The 15,075-nt window shown below is 44.4% G+C and overlaps 2 protein-coding genes across 4 annotated transcripts; one reads left to right on the top strand and one right to left on the bottom strand.

The window, feature by feature from the left end:
- The first annotated feature begins 292 nt into the window (after positions 1–292).
- LOC110486719 (very-long-chain enoyl-CoA reductase) lies at positions 293–7,201 on the top strand. The gene is made up of 11 exons (XM_021558516.2): positions 293–992; positions 1,822–1,873; positions 2,692–2,736; positions 2,892–2,995; positions 4,029–4,144; positions 4,420–4,525; positions 4,752–4,824; positions 5,404–5,447; positions 5,848–5,905; positions 6,227–6,315; positions 6,738–7,201. The coding sequence occupies exons 1-11, from the start codon at positions 831–833 to the stop codon at positions 6,909–6,911; spliced, it is 1,023 nt and encodes a 340-aa protein (XP_021414191.1). The 5' UTR covers positions 293–830; the 3' UTR covers positions 6,912–7,201.
- Positions 7,202–7,380: 179 nt separating this feature from the next.
- On the bottom strand, positions 7,381–14,986 carry LOC110486717 (atherin). Of its 3 annotated transcripts, XR_005035583.1 has the most exons (7): positions 14,475–14,985; positions 11,904–12,255; positions 11,152–11,349; positions 10,943–11,027; positions 10,254–10,368; positions 8,530–9,225; positions 7,381–8,483 (listed from the first exon to the last, which is right to left on the bottom strand). XR_005035583.1 is itself a non-coding variant. In XM_021558511.2 (6 exons), the coding sequence occupies exons 1-6, from the start codon at positions 14,826–14,828 to the stop codon at positions 9,076–9,078; spliced, it is 1,179 nt and encodes a 392-aa protein (XP_021414186.1). In that variant the 5' UTR covers positions 14,829–14,986; the 3' UTR covers positions 7,381–9,075. The 3 variants fall into 3 exon arrangements, 2 of the variants coding, with proteins under 2 accessions (XP_021414186.1, XP_021414185.1); XM_021558511.2 differs by having other exon boundaries at positions 7,381–9,225; positions 11,152–11,274; positions 14,475–14,986; XM_021558510.2 differs by having other exon boundaries at positions 7,381–9,225.
- Positions 14,987–15,075: the final 89 nt, after the last annotated feature.

The following is a 15,075-nucleotide window of genomic DNA, read 5'->3' as shown; positions in this document are numbered from 1 at the left end:
TGATAGGACAGTATTAGGCCTTAATGTTTGTTAAAGGTATTGGGAGAATACACACACTCTAAAATAAACGTGTTTGTTTTGATTTTTGTTCGTTCTCGAGGTCAGAGTGGTAGAAAAAAAATGTCACAGGTGGCCTGGGGGAGGGGTAAGTGTCGGTATGCAGAGGCCTGGCTGTCCAAATGGATAAGGCCTATAGGAGGGTCAGTGTGAGACAGTGTGACTGAGTGAGGAGCAGAGCTCAGCAGAGATGTGTCTAGGCTCTTCTGAGACCAGAGAGGGATCTGTTTCTGAGTAGGGTTGTGTGTGGCTGACCAAGGTTACTGAGCTACTGCAGAACAGAGCAGAGCAAATCGGTCTTCTTATATTTAGCCTTGCGACGTGCGCGCTACGGATTATGTCTTGGGCGTCTCGGGTTTCGCCTTCAGTACGTTTGTGGGTGTGGACGGGGTCCGGTAACTAGTGGGAGGCCTCTCTTCAGGTGAGGAGGTGGTAGGTTACTGACGTTTAACCCCCTCTCATTCTATGAACATCTCACAGGCAACCTCTCTCTCTCTCTTTCTCACTTTCTCTCCCACCCTCTTGCTTTCTTTACCTCTTTCTCACACCCTCACACAGGAAAAGGCTGTTTATGGTGACATAGTCGTTTCCCATTCTGGAAGGCTATTTGGAGGGTACAGATAGTAAGAAAAACAGTCACAGAGGACATAGCAGTGTTAGACTACAGCTTCTAATCTGATACAAGTAGAGAACACTAACTAGGTTTTTGCAAAACATTGGAGGGACCTCATTTTAGTGCGGAGGCACATTGAGGTCGTAGTTCAAAAGGGGTCATGGATACACTGGCTTTAGAGGCGAAGGCAACTGGACAAGAAAAGAAAAGTTCAGCCCCAAGACCAAGACCTAAACCACCCAAAAAGGCCAAAAGGATTGTTTACTTTGAGGTAGAAATCGTGGATGCAAAGACAAAGGAGAAGCTACTACTCTTGGACAAAGTGAGTGTGTGTGTGTGTGTGTGTGTGTGTGTGTGTGTGTGTGTGTGTGTGTGTGTGTGTGTGTGTGTGTGTGTGTGTGTGTGTGTGTGTGTGTGTGGGGCTGGCTGTGTCACTGTGTCTCATCAGTCACTGTCCATGTTCAATATTGTATTTGATACTGTACACTGAAAAAATGACATTTAAAAGTTTGAAATCATCAGTTGAGGTCTAATTACAGTCCTAGTAAAAGCCATAATACTGTCTGAAGTCAGAAGACACTTGTTTGCTTTAGCTCAAGGAGTTACAGAGTCATCCCTTTGACCGTACAGCCAGCTAATTTACAGTTCACAGACGCTATGGCTGATTCTACAGAGGTTGTGTTGCAGTTAGGAGGTGAAAATTCCCCCTGATCTTATAGGAATCTTCTGGGCGAGTTATGAGTTATGTGTCAGCTCAGTGTCCTGAAGCCAGTGGGTGTCTTGAAGCCAACAGCAAGCACCATGTGTTGAGTGGCTTTTATGAATGTGAACATTTGTGTTGCAATGATAATTAATTATAGTTGAAATGCTGCATCATAGTCTCACAATTTCTTCAAGATATCTATTATGAAAACAGATAGAGTTTCCTGTAACTGTAGGCTTCTTTAATTTGCCTTGGCTGTCTTCGCAGTGGGAATAAATATGTTTGTGTTTTAACATATGTACAGTATGTGGTATGGTACCAATTTCACAACTTGAAAACAAATATCAAGCTTTAGTCAATAAATCTATCTTGGATACGTGTATTAGACCCATGGCAGTAACACTAGCAGTATGTTTGCCTATGGATGATTGATTGTCTTTCTGAACAGGTTGAGCCAACTTCTACTATTTTGGATATTAAGGCTTTGTTCCACAAATCAAGTGAGTATGTGACAAAGTCCAGTTAAAATATAGTCATTTAGCGGACGCTCTTATCCAGATCAACTTTCAGTCAGTGATGTAACAACATGAAATGTAAAACACTTTTGTAACGTGATCTACACTCTACACCAGGGATGGGAAACTTTGATGGGGGTGGGGGCCCCAAAACATCTGAACTCATCAAGAGGGGCCGCAGTTGCTCTTGACAGCGGAGAGAAAATATTTAAGTTTTAGAGTTCCTTTTTGCAATTCTACACATTTTGCCATGGGGAGTAACAGAAATGTTGCAGTTTTAAAGCAAGTTTGCTGAAATTCTACACATTTTGCCATGTGGCGGAGAGAAGATTTTGCAATTGTATAATTCATTTCATGCAATTCTACTCATTTTGTCATGGGGCGGAGAGGGAAATTGTTCCGAGGGCCTTCAAAAGACCAGTGGACAAAAGGTGCTTTCTGGAACCTAAAAGGGTTCTTCGGCCGTACCCATAGGAGAACCCTTTGAAGAACCCTGGTTAGTTCCAGGTAGAACTCTTTTGGTTCCAAGTAGAACCGTTTCAGTTCCATGTAGAACCCTTTCCACAGAGGGTTCTACATGGATGAAACCCAAAAGGTTTCTCCTATGAGGACAGCCGAAGAACCCTTCTGGAATGCTTTTTTCTAAAGAGTGTAGATATGTATGCATATACAATATGTCATGATAATTATGAGGTTAGTCTCGCAATGCCATCTTTCCAAGTCTAGTTAATCATTTGGCTACTGGAAGGAAGCCTTGAAATGGAGGCTATTTTAAGCTTAATTAACTTCTGTCTTCTTGTCAGATCCCCAGTGGTACCCAGCCAGACAGTCCTTACGCCTGGATCCTAGTAAGCCCACACCTCCCATGCATGATGCCTCAACTACTTACACAGACTCAAATGAGTGCTAGATATTGCTATACCAATATAAAGGTCTTATCTTCTGTGAAATGGTCCACAATGTCATGGCTGACTATAGCATTGTGCTCTGTCTTGCTCCACAGAGGGTAAGGGTCTGAAGGATGAGGATGTCTTGCAGACACTTCCTGTTGGAACCACAGCCAGCTTCTACTTCTTTGACCTGGGGGCCCAGATCGCCTGGGGCACTGTAAGCACATGCAAACACACACACACACACACACACACACACACACACACACACACACACACACACACACACACACACACACACACACACACACACACACACACACACACACATGTTAATGCACGCACGCACGCACATATGCCCACCCACAATCAATCACCCACAAGTGCACACACACACAAATGCACTCATGTGTACAATCACACACACACAAACAGGCGCACACACACACACACACACACACACACACACACACACACACACACACACACACATTATACTGCATATCTTGACATGTCTATACTGCATTTAAATATACACAGCCACACTCCCTCAATTAATCAACTATAGCCTTGCATATAAATATACACCCACACTGACAGATAGATTCACTGTCCTCTGGTTCGGTTTTCTATCACCTCCTAGCTCCTGTATCCTCTGTCCTAGGACACATAATCTCATGGGCCTATTTCCCCCACAGGTGTTTATCCCCCTGACCTCCTTTTCACCCTCCATTGCCACAGCCTCCTCAACCATTCTCCACAACCAACCACATGCATGTAACCACACTCCATATCCTCAATCCTCTCACCCCTCATCCACCTGTGTCTGAACCCCCAGTGGAATAGGGTCATGCCAGTGTTGGGGGGTAGCGGGGTCCAATGTACTCCTTGCAGCCTGGCACCATAGCTGAGATCAACAGTAGCGATCAGTCACCCGTGCTGGGCCTGGACCCATGCCAGAGGTGTTGGTTCAGAGATCTGTTTCATCACAAACTGACTGTCAGCTAAGCTGCCACATCTCTAGGGGAATGCTTGTGTTACATGCTCACTTGTTTTCTCTAATGCTCAATTACAAATCATCTACTTGCCCTCCTCCCTTGGCACTCCTGTAGATCTGAAATGATCGGATAGGTAAAAGCAATATAATAAAACTTCCATCCAGCCTATCAGAACACAATAGGAAGCTAGTACCACCTACCGATCCAATCAGCACCTACTTGTCTCACCTTTATGTCTTCCCCCCGTCTCAGGTCTTCCTATCAGAGTGTTACGGACCACTGCTCATCTACTTGATGTTCTACTTCCGCCTGCCTTTCATCTATGCCCCAAAGTATGACTTTAGCAGCAGCAAGCACTGGGTTGTACAGTGAGTGTCAAATTACTGCATTTTCAAGGGTCTATTCTATCTCTGTCACTGTACCACATACTCTCCAAGTGATGATTACAGTGGCATAATTAGGTCTGGTTGACCGGTGATGGTGTTGACAGTGAAGATAATGTGTGTGCTGCATCAGAAAAGCATGACAGCCCTCTCGGACTGTCATAGAGACCAGTGAGTGAATGATGTAGTAATCAAAGCTAAATATGTGATGATAATAAGACGTAATCTATACTATGATCACTTTTCCCCTCCCGCTGCAGTTTGGCCTGCATGTGTCACTCCTTCCACTATGTGAAGAGAATCCTTGAGACGCTGTTCATCCACCGTATCTCCCATGGTACCATGCCACTGAGAAACATCTTCAAGGTGAGAAGATTGAATAAGGGAATCTCCAATCTGATTCTAAAGAGGATTTGTGATCCCCTTTGATCCAGTGATATCTGATAATAGCAGTATTGTTTATCCTTTTATTTAATGGTTTACTTTCATGTGACATAGTTTCTAAACTTATTCTCAGGGGTAAACAGATTGTCTAATTAATGTATTATTATTCTGATGACTTGTACAAAAACTGGTCCTGTTTCTTTTCCAGAACTGCAGTTATTACTGGTGTTTCGCAGCATGGATGGCCTACTACATCAACCACCCCCTCTATACACCACCCTGTAAGTCCTGTCTACCCTGAGGTGATGTCACTCACATCTAACCCATCTAATGCACACTCATCTCTACTCTGTCTGCTGGTTGCCAGGATGTTACAGAATACAGATGGTCATCTCTACTCTGTCTGGTGGTTGCCAGAATGTTACAGAATACAGATGGTCATCTCTACTCTGTCTGCTGGTTGCCAGGATGTTACAGAAAACAGATGGTCATCTTTACTCTGTCTGAAGGTTGCCAGAATGTTACAGAATACAGATGGTCATCTCTACTCTGTCTGCTGGTTGCCAGGATGTTACAGAATACAGATGGTAATCTCTACTCTGTCTGCTGGTTGCCAGGATGTTACAGAATAAAAATGGTCATCTCTACTCTGTCTGCTGGTTGCCAGGATGTTACAGAATACAGATGGTCATCTCTACTCTGTCTGCTGGTTGCCAGGATGTTACAGAATACAGATGGTCATCTCTACTCTGTCTGCTGGTTGCCAGAATGTTACAGAATGCAAATGGATCTTTCCATAATCCCTAATGACTTTCAATGTCCTTTCCCATGATACATCACACCTGCTTGTGTGTTTACAGACTATGGGCAACAGCAAGTGAAGACAGCACTCATTATATTCTTAGTAAGTATGCTTTAGTTAGTGTAATGAAGAATATATTTATTTTCATACCTAATGTTGTAATATATTAATTTAGTTGATTCTTTGTAGTGGAGTTGAGGCTACACAGTAGGCCCATTAGGCACAAATAATAGTCTCACCACCTGACACGTTCAGTCTGGGGTCGAGGTTACACAATAATAACGTCATTAACATCAGTGCAATTTAGATCGTAATTCCCAGCAGAGTAACAGTAATATCTAAATGGCGTTACTAAAGGTATCACATTGTAATTAGGTAAGTATAAGAGCAACTTAATGTAAAGTTTCACCAGTAAATGTCACCAGGTTTTCTTTTGTTTTTGGTTAGAGTTGTGGCTGATTGAGCCCTTTGTCATGGGTTTATGTTTTCCTCATCCTCACAGTTCTGTCAGGTCGGCAACTTCTCCATCAACATCACTCTACGCAACCTCAAATGTCCAGGTGAGCTCCCATAGGCTCTTGCTTATCTTATTCATGCAGTGCAGTCCATTACCAGATATGTACTTTGAAAGTTAGCACACAAGGTTCCTAGGTTCCTTCCTTTCTAGGGAGTTTTTCCTAGCCACTGTGCTTCTGCATTGCTTGCTCTTTGGGGTTTTAGGCTAGGTATTTGTATACTTTGTGACAACTGATGATGTGAAAAAGGACTTAATAAATACATTTGATATACTGATTAATTGACGAGCACTGCTTTACAGGAGCCCCCATGTTACCCTTTCCATGTTGCCCTCTTTTTCTCCATTCTTTCTCATATTATCCCAGGTTCGAAGGTCAAGAAGATCCCACATCCAACTAAGAATCCATTCACCTGGATCTTCGCGTTGGTGTCTTGTCCCAACTATACATACGAGGTGAGGCTTTATGGTAAAGAATGGTGAGATGATTGATATATTTGTATTTGCACGTTTTAGACTGGAAACACTTTGAAATCCCGTGTTTCACTTCCCCTCCTGGGGTTTGGAGATATAGTGATGCTGCCACCTTCTGGCCAATAGGTATCAAGAGATGTAACAGTACTACAGTGATGAGTTGGTGAGTACTGCACACAGGTGGCTGGTGCCACCTTAATTGGGGAGGACCTGCTCATAGTAATGGCTGGAACGGAATAAATGGAACGTATCAAACACATCAACACGTGGTTTCCTTGTGTTTGATACCATTCCATTTAGTCCATTCCAGACATTATTGTAATCCGTCCTCCTCTCACCAGCCTCCTGTGGTCCTACATGTATAATATGTAGGAGTGTGTAACAGTGTATCTGGTCCTCTGCAGCTGGGGTCGTGGATGGGCTTCACAGTGATGACCCAGTGCTTGCCGGTGGCTTTCTTCACCATCGTGGGCTTTGTCCTGATGACGGTGTGGGCCAGGGGAAAGCACCGAAACTACCGCAAGGAGTTCCGTGACTACCCCACCCTGCGCTCCCCTATACTGCCCTTCATCCTTTAGTCAGAGAGGGGCTGGTCCCACACATAACTTCACCCCTTTCAGCCCCACTGCAGTATACAGCTGGTGCTTCTGACTGGGTAGGTTGGAAGGAGTCTTTGGAATAGTTTAACTACACTGTGACTGGTTTTGGGGAGTTGAAACCCCCCTTTTGATGACTTAAATGCAGATGAGTCTTAATCTGATGTAATGTGTACAACCGGTATCTACTGTACATGTGTGGAGGCACAAATGAATGGAAAGAAATGCACTTGTTTTACTAAAGTGGTGACTTAACTGTCGACTAAACTGTTCCGTTTGGTTTTGTATTATTTGTTGCATGTTATAGCTTGTCGTTTGAGGCCAGATTGAACGTGTCATTGTTTCAAGTAAGTTGAATCTAACAGCATTCACACTATGTAATGGTTGGGTTCCAGCCAGTAACACTAACCCATTGACATATTCGTCTTACCGCTTATTATATACAAAGAGATAATACATATCACACTACAAGAGTGGAAAAGACAATAACTTCATTTCCCCCCCTGGAAACAGGGCCAACATTGCAATTAACAGTGTGACATCAAACACGTAACAGATGGAAATATGGAATGTGACGTTGTTTCAAAAGCAGAAGCCACAAGGCAAAATTAAGAGACCTCATTGTAATCCTCTCAGATAACAACAATGTTGAATTTGATCAAGATGTCTACCATGTCGTGGGGAATTGTGTTGCTGTGTTGAGGTTGTAAACAAAGAAAACATATTAGTGCTACAATGACACTTCCTAAAGTTATGAAGTTAATTTTTTGGTTGGATAATTTTCCCTTAAAAAAAGACCATAATTCAGTTGTTTCTCTCCCCTCAAACTGAAGCAGGAAGAAACATTGGGGCCTTGAGCTACGTTGGTTCTGGTCTGCCAGCCCATTTCAACTAGAATTCTGCTTCAAACTGTTTTAATTTTGTAGATGAAATCTAGCTTCATCCACAGTAGATGAAATTAGATTAATCTAAAATGTTTAGAAATTACGTGAACATAAATTAAGGGAAGAGGAATGCAGAAGGCAACCATACAAAGAACCTATTATGTTGCCTTAGTTTAGCAGGTACGACATATTGCTATTTCTAAATGTTAGTGAAACAGATAACAATAATAAAACCTAGGTCAGTACTGGTGCAGCCATGAGAACATCTGGAGACTAAGCTCCATTTCCTGGTATAATGAGAGATTGACAACATCACTGACCTTTGATGAATCAACAAATTCATACTGTACATTCTCAAATTAAATCAGTTCACATTGTCATCATAAAAGAAAAACAACGTTAAGTTTCTAGATAAATGGAGGGTACCATATGACATGTCTTTAAAAAAATACTGTCTGAGTAAACATTGAAGAAATGCTAGAACCATATTTGCTGGAACAGATATTCCAAGTATACATGTTATTATTTTCTTGTGGAACTGACTCAGGGAGCACAGAAACCAGTCTTTTAAAGGAGGCTCCAGTGGTAGCCAAGTGTAGAGTCTGAGGAATCCAGAGAAAGTCTCTCACTGGCTGCACTCACTGACCCACCCCTTACAGAACAGGCAGACCTCCCCTTAGAGAACAGGCAGACCTCCCCTTAGAGAACAGGCAGACCTCCCCTTAGAGAACAGGCAGACCTCCCCTTAGAGAACAGGCAGACCTCCCCTTAGAGAACAGGCAGACCTCCCCTTAGAGAACAGGCAGACCTCCCCTTAGAGAACAGGCAGACCTCCCCTTAGAGAACAGGCAGACCTCCCCTTAGAGAACAGGCAGACCTCCCCTTAGAGAACAGGCAGACCTCCCCTTAGAGAACAGGCAGACCTCCCCTTACAGAATAGGCAGACCTCCACTTGACTTCTATAGCGTCATTAGGCAGGATCCTAACATTCCTATATGAGTTTAGAGAGGGGTCCTATAAAAGCAATACCACCAGAATGGGTCAGGTGACAGCAGTACCACAGAGAGGTGGAATGGAAGCCCACGTACACATGTTGATAATCACTGTCAAGGCCCAAGTCATGACCACGGTGTCCTTTTCCCCACACCTCCTTGAATGGTTACAGAAGGTTCTAGAGATCCAGTGAACACAGTATGTGTGTATACTGTATGAATACATCTGCTCCTCAGAGGAGTGTGTTGTTCTGTTCCCCCCAACCATGGTCAGAGATCATCCTCCTCATCCAGGAAGTGGGTCCTCTGCAGCATCTTCACGTGGCGCTCGTAGATCTTTAGGGCGGGCCCAAGTCTGATGGAAAGGCCAGTTAACACGTCACTGCGCTGCATCAGGAGCAAGGACTTTCCATCAATTTCCTGTTGCGGGCGGAGAACAGATGGAGTGATTGAACTAACATCTAAATGTGGATTGGGGTGTGAACCAGTTACATCAAAGCAAATGACTCCTAGTCTAGGGGGTACAGGATCTGTTGCTTTGGTTTATGGATGAGCACCTTCATATATTTTAATGAAAGCAATGCACATGTCATGTATATATTTCATGTATGCTTTCATACCATTTAACTTATTATTTGCCCAAGCCATTTACCCAGGTCAAGAAACAACCACCAAATACATTTTACAAGATGGACACTTTTAGAAATCAACAGGAGGTCGGGGGCCACGGGTCTGTGTGGAATCCCGCAGGCTGCCATTAAAGTGTCACTGCACTAGCCCGTAGGAACGTCACTTCAAACAGATCACTAAGAATTGGATAGGTGGTACTGTAATGCAATAAGGTCAAAACTTCACCTTGCCTACTGATAGGCCTCAGAGGACCTGAGCCCTAGGACCATGCCCCAGGAATACCTGACATGATGACTCCTTGCTGTCCCCAGTCCACCTGACTGTGCTGCAGCTCCAGTTTCAACTGTTCTGCCTTATTATTATTCGACCATGCTGGTCATTTATGAACATTTGAACATCTTGACCATGTTCTGTTATAATCTCCACCCGGCACAGCAAGAAGAGGACTGCCCCCCCCCACATAGCCTGGTTCCTCTCTAGGTTTCTTCCTAGGTTTTGGCCTTTCTAGGGAGTTTTTCCTAGCCACCGTGCTTCTACACCTGCATTGCTTGCTGTTTGGGGTTTTAGGCTGGGTTTCTGTACAGCACTTTGAGATATCAGCTGATGTACGAAGGGCTATATAAATCAATTTGATTTGATAGGCTATGTGGACTGTTCACCATATTATTATAATATACCCAACACTTTCACATCTCCAGGAGTGCCTGGGGGCTGTCTCTGGCTAGGTAGAGGCTGTCTCTGGACAGGGACTCGGTCTGAGCGGTTTTCTGAGTGTACAGATACCACCCCCATGTGGCAGTTTGAGGGACTGCACTGACCTGTGTTCTGAAAGCTACAGCCTGCTCTGGAAAGCCTGCAGCAGAGATGTAGGTGGCCACGTCCGCCACGCTCCACAGCAATAGGTTCTGCCTCTGCGTCTCCTTCTTCACAGAGCTATGGGGTAGAGGATGGGGGAGATAGCGTGAGACACTGCAGACAAAATACAAGAAATGTGTCCTTTGGTTGACGCTGTTTCGTTTGAAGGTGCTATTTGAGGCTGATTATGTCCCTTGGAGATATGGATGCACATTGGTTATGTCTGTATGATGTCTACAAGTGAGTTGACGGCGGAGGAGGGGAGGAAAATGTTGACTTAAGGGGTGGTGGTTGAGGGATAAGGGATAGGTATATGGGGCGGCAGGTAGCCTAGTGGTTAAGAGCATTGGGCCAGTAACCGAAAGGTTGCTAGATCGAATCCCCGAGCTCACAAGGTAAAACTCTGTCGTTCTGTCCCTGAACAAGGCATATAACCCATTGTTCCTAGGCCGTCATTGTAAATAAGAATTTGTTCTTAACTGACTTGCCTAGTTAAACAAAGGTTAAATTGAAAAAAAATAATGTAGCTGGGTGGGGGGTGTATTTTGGGGTGGGAGGTTTAACAACAGTGTAACCAACATGTAATAAGGTACTTAGTGCACCAGCTTGTCCCCTGTGTAGAAGCTGGTGTCTAATACATTAAGAGGCTCACATTTCTCTGTTTTTCACATCGTTCTTGACATCGTCTTGAGACATCACGTAAGAGGCCACGTCCATCCCCTTCTTGTATTTAGCACCTGTAATAAATACAATGGCCGGTAAACAATATATATCCTAACCATCCTCACTGGGAACACGATGAAAATAGAAATATGAGAAACTAATACGAGAGACGGACATAGAATAGAGGAGAAAACCCACAGTCGTCAGAGGGAAAAGACAACGTCTTAGGCTGTCTGTCAGAACCCTTCATGGTCTCATCCACACAGTCAGGAACCAGTTGGTCAGAAGTGAGGCCACTCTCCTCCATCCTCACCCCATCCTCTCTCTCTCTCTTCACCAAGCTCTTCTGAACCCAGGGACAGGTCCCCGATGGCTGTACTATCGTCTTTAAAGCCCCTGAAGGAGAGATTGAAAGAAAGAAAGAAAGAAAGAAAGAAAGAAAGAAAGAAAGAAAGAAAGAAAGAAAGAAAGAAAGAAAGAAAGAAAGAAAGAAAGAAAGAAAGAAAGAAAGAAAGAAAGAAAGAAAGACACACATCAGCTTGAAACTGTCTCCTGGCATTGGATGCTTACTCACTCACTATACTGTAACTCATTGCTAGTCAATACAACGCAAACCTACTCCTAAAACACGGTCTCTACCCAACATTAAGATACAACTGCAAACACAATTATATGTTAGTGTTTTCTCCGAAACATGTGTTACATGATAGTCTGTCCCTCACTGGGCTTGAACCAGCAATCTTCTGTTCCCAACACCACAACACACTCACAACGCTGTTACCCATTGCTCCACAGACACCATGGCCAGTGCAGAGCAAGGGAAACAACTAGGCTACTTCTAGGTCTCAGAGCGGGTGATGTCACCACTGGGCTGTACAGCTAACTAGCTAGCCATTCCACATCGACTACACTTATACACATAGTATGATCTGTTAACACAGCATACTAACCAGTTCCTGTGTTTCTCTGCATCCCTGGGGGTCCATGGTCAGCAGGGCAGAAGGCAGAGTCACACACACAGTCATTCTGCCTGAGGGCCAGGGGACTAGAGGGTGACAGAGGGCTGGACCTCTTACTGGTCTTGCAGGTAGAGGGGCGGTCAGACACAGGGCTGTGGCCAGGGCGAGAGCCGCTGGGGGAGCAGGGGGCAGAGTAGGGGGGGGCAGCACCAGACCTCCCCTGCACAGCATCCTCACCCCCAGGAGAGGGAGAGGAGCCCTCATGGCCATCTTCATCAGCCCCCTCCTGTTCTTCCTCCTCTTCCATGGTGCTGTCTGTCTCCATTGACACTGGCAGCTCATTCTGGAACACAACCATTGCAACATAACAATTTGAAAATCCGTTGAGCTTTTTTTTGAGTGTGAAAACATTCTTATCATACTCCCCCAAAATGATCCACCCCACACTTTATAGTGTGAAAAAGAAAGATCAGTTGGTTACTACATCAGTGACATTAATCACTAATAACATGCTTGAGAGTAACAGAAGGACAATTGATATGCTCAATAAACCACAGAGAATATTAATTCAGATCATTTTTCATAAATTAACAATACAGTGGGAGTGTGAATCTGATTGGCAGCACAATGGCTATAGGCTAGTAGTCTACATCCTTAAGTATTGACCCGTTTAGATCAACTAGGACAACAGCTCTGCTGGTAGTGAGTGATAAGTACAGCAGGAGAAGCAACATAGCCTACTCAGGCAAGGGAGGGGGAAGGGACAGCAGGCTACTGGGGGAGGGAACTATTGGGGAGAGAGTGCCCCCCCCCCCCCCACACACACACACACACACACACACTTTGTAGTGTAAGTTAATGATTGGATAGAAGTGTACAATGGCATTCTTTACTTAAGTTAAATAAACATTATTCAAATGATTTAATTTAAACTGAATATCATGTCAACTGAGCCATGATACCTACACATTTTCTTCTGACCTTTCGCTAGAGCCGCAGTCAGACAAACATTAATTCATTGGCCGATTTTGAACACAACTATGACCACACCTGAAAGGAGAAACTCACGAGCGTGCCATAAACTGTAATCAGCGGGTTGAAAATGTGTTAGAGCGCACATAGTGTGCATTAGCGCGAGTCGACTCCTGATTATAGGAGACATGACATAAAGCCACGCTCATACAGATGTCGCAATAACCAGACTTCATATGACCGCTGTCGACAATAATTGCCATTGGAGGCCTTGTCCCCGTTGAGCACACAGGATGTTCACTCTGTTCGGAACTACAGCTGCGCTATTCGCCCACATTGTGTTCGGTATTCCAACCACAATGATTCATTCCAATATAGCTTAATATGGGCCACATATAAGTTTATAAGTGTTATTCACATATGCACACGGTATATTGCACTCGCTCTGTCGTCGATGACTGTATATAAACGCAGAAATGAGCTTCTTCAGCCTGTGTGCGTGTCCAAAGCTACAACTAGCGGAGGCGCGAGTACGAGCGCTCAACTTTGCAGAGCCCGCCCTGCACCTCAGAGGCGCTTGAGTCAGACATTAAAGTTATTTTATTGAAGAATAGGCCTAACTACCATTCACATATTTTGACGGTTAATCATGAGATCCCTTATTGGGATATGCAGAATATGCTATTTGGATCTCTCAATAATAGTTTTAATTAGATATATTGGCACAAAGGATAATACTTGACGCAATCTGCTACTTTTTATTGTGGATATATAATACGCTACAACAGAGCGTGGACAACGTCACCCTTTTCTCCAATTTTAATACAAAAGTGCGCAATGGAGGAGTCGCACGAAAGACTTCCCACTTCAGTCAGATAGAGCGCTCCCGAATCTAGTCGGATGTGATCAATTCTAACAACGAAGCTCTCTCTATAGCAGCAATACCTTCAGTGGGGCTACTTTGACTTTGGGTCATTTTTTCCTGCGACAGACGCTCGTGAAACCCATTAAATAACGTGGCTTCATATCTAGCGGCGTGTTACTTATGAATACATCGACCGTCACCCCCTTAGTGAAATAACCCGAGCACAATGTCCCCCATTCGGTCACGCACATCCGAGGTATGACTTTCGCTTCGGCCCCCCTTTACTGAAAAGCTGAGTTTGGGCTTGAAAAGAGCCTTCGGCTTTAGGCTGTGGTTGTTGCCAATTCTGTCAATCGTGCGAGTTTTTGTGTCGATTAAAGCTGTAGAGCAAACAGCGCCCGGACAAACTCACTTCTACGCACAACCTCTTTTTTTGTATTATTGCAAGCGCAGCTTCCATTGTTATTGGTAGGCTATTTTTTACCTCGCTCGCGCGAGGTAGCTACAGCCGCTCCCCGTCTGCGGCAGTTTGTTTCGGTGCACTTGCATTCATCACGCCACCCCTCCCTGAATAGAGAATCCCGCTCTACAACACCATTTCCCCTGCTACACCATATGCCTGCCCACTCATTATAATAGTGAGGACGTGGGTCTGTTATCTTCTATGGGGAAGATGGACGGTGTGTCACGGCACGGGGTCACTGAAACAGGCTGCCTTGCGTTACCTCCAAATGCTCGGTCTCATCCTGGTCAAGGGGACCGAGCGCGCTGTCTCCGTTGCTCAAATCAGAGTGGTTAGCTTCTTCCACGGCAGTTCTTTTGGTCGTGTGATCATCCTTTTTCCTGCTTCTTCTGACTACTTTGGCAGCATTTCGATAGGAAATCGAGCCCTTATAGTTAACTTTCAAGACTGTTTGCTCTTGGATCAGTTTCTCGAGTTCCTCGCTGGTTTGTTCTGGCGCTGATCCATGTCGTCTCCGGACCATTCGACAAATTCTTTCAAGGTCTGGTCTGGCTTTTCGCGACCGCAGTGAGTCAATAGTGTCCAAAATCCAATCGCGGTACATGGGTTCAGACATTCTCCTGGTTGGGGTCGTTCGTTCGTTTTTGCCTCAGTGCGTCAACCTTGTTGCGATCCGCGGCCCGAGTCCGGCTTTAGAGAAAAAAATTGAAACCTCGCTGTACGCTTGCGTTGTTGTGCGCTTTTAAGGTGACCCACTGGAGATAGAATCAAGCTCTACAGGAGATATTTAAGGTGGTATTTCGAAGTTAGTCCTAACGAGGCGTCCAAGTGTTAATTTATCATCACTTTAAAAACAAAACGTT

Source organism: Oncorhynchus mykiss, chromosome 13 (assembly GCF_013265735.2).
Source record: "Oncorhynchus mykiss isolate Arlee chromosome 13, USDA_OmykA_1.1, whole genome shotgun sequence".
Lineage (NCBI taxonomy): Eukaryota > Metazoa > Chordata > Actinopteri > Salmoniformes > Salmonidae > Oncorhynchus > Oncorhynchus mykiss.
Note: the sequence above shows the minus strand (reverse complement) of the source record. Positions and strands in the feature narration are given on the sequence as shown.

Bases quoted from the DNA above. Each gene is read 5' to 3' on its own strand.
- LOC110486719 (XM_021558516.2), top strand. From the start codon at position 831: ATGGATACACTGGCTTTAGAGGCGAAGGCAACTGGACAAGAAAAGAAA. The intron at 2,737-2,891 runs GTAAGCCCACAC...CTTGCTCCACAG, and splicing joins GTCCTTACGCCTGGATCCTA to AGGGTAAGGGTCTGAAGGAT. The intron at 6,316-6,737 runs GTGAGGCTTTAT...GGTCCTCTGCAG, and splicing joins GTCCCAACTATACATACGAG to CTGGGGTCGTGGATGGGCTT.
- LOC110486717 (XM_021558510.2), bottom strand. From the start codon at position 14,828: ATGTCTGAACCCATGTACCGCGATTGGATTTTGGACACTATTGACTCA. The intron at 12,256-14,474 runs GTAACGCAAGGC...GTTGTGTTCCAG, and splicing joins ATGAGACCGAGCATTTGGAG to AATGAGCTGCCAGTGTCAAT. The intron at 9,226-10,253 runs GTCAGTGCAGTC...CGCCCGCAACAG, and splicing joins CTGTAGCTTTCAGAACACAG to GAAATTGATGGAAAGTCCTT.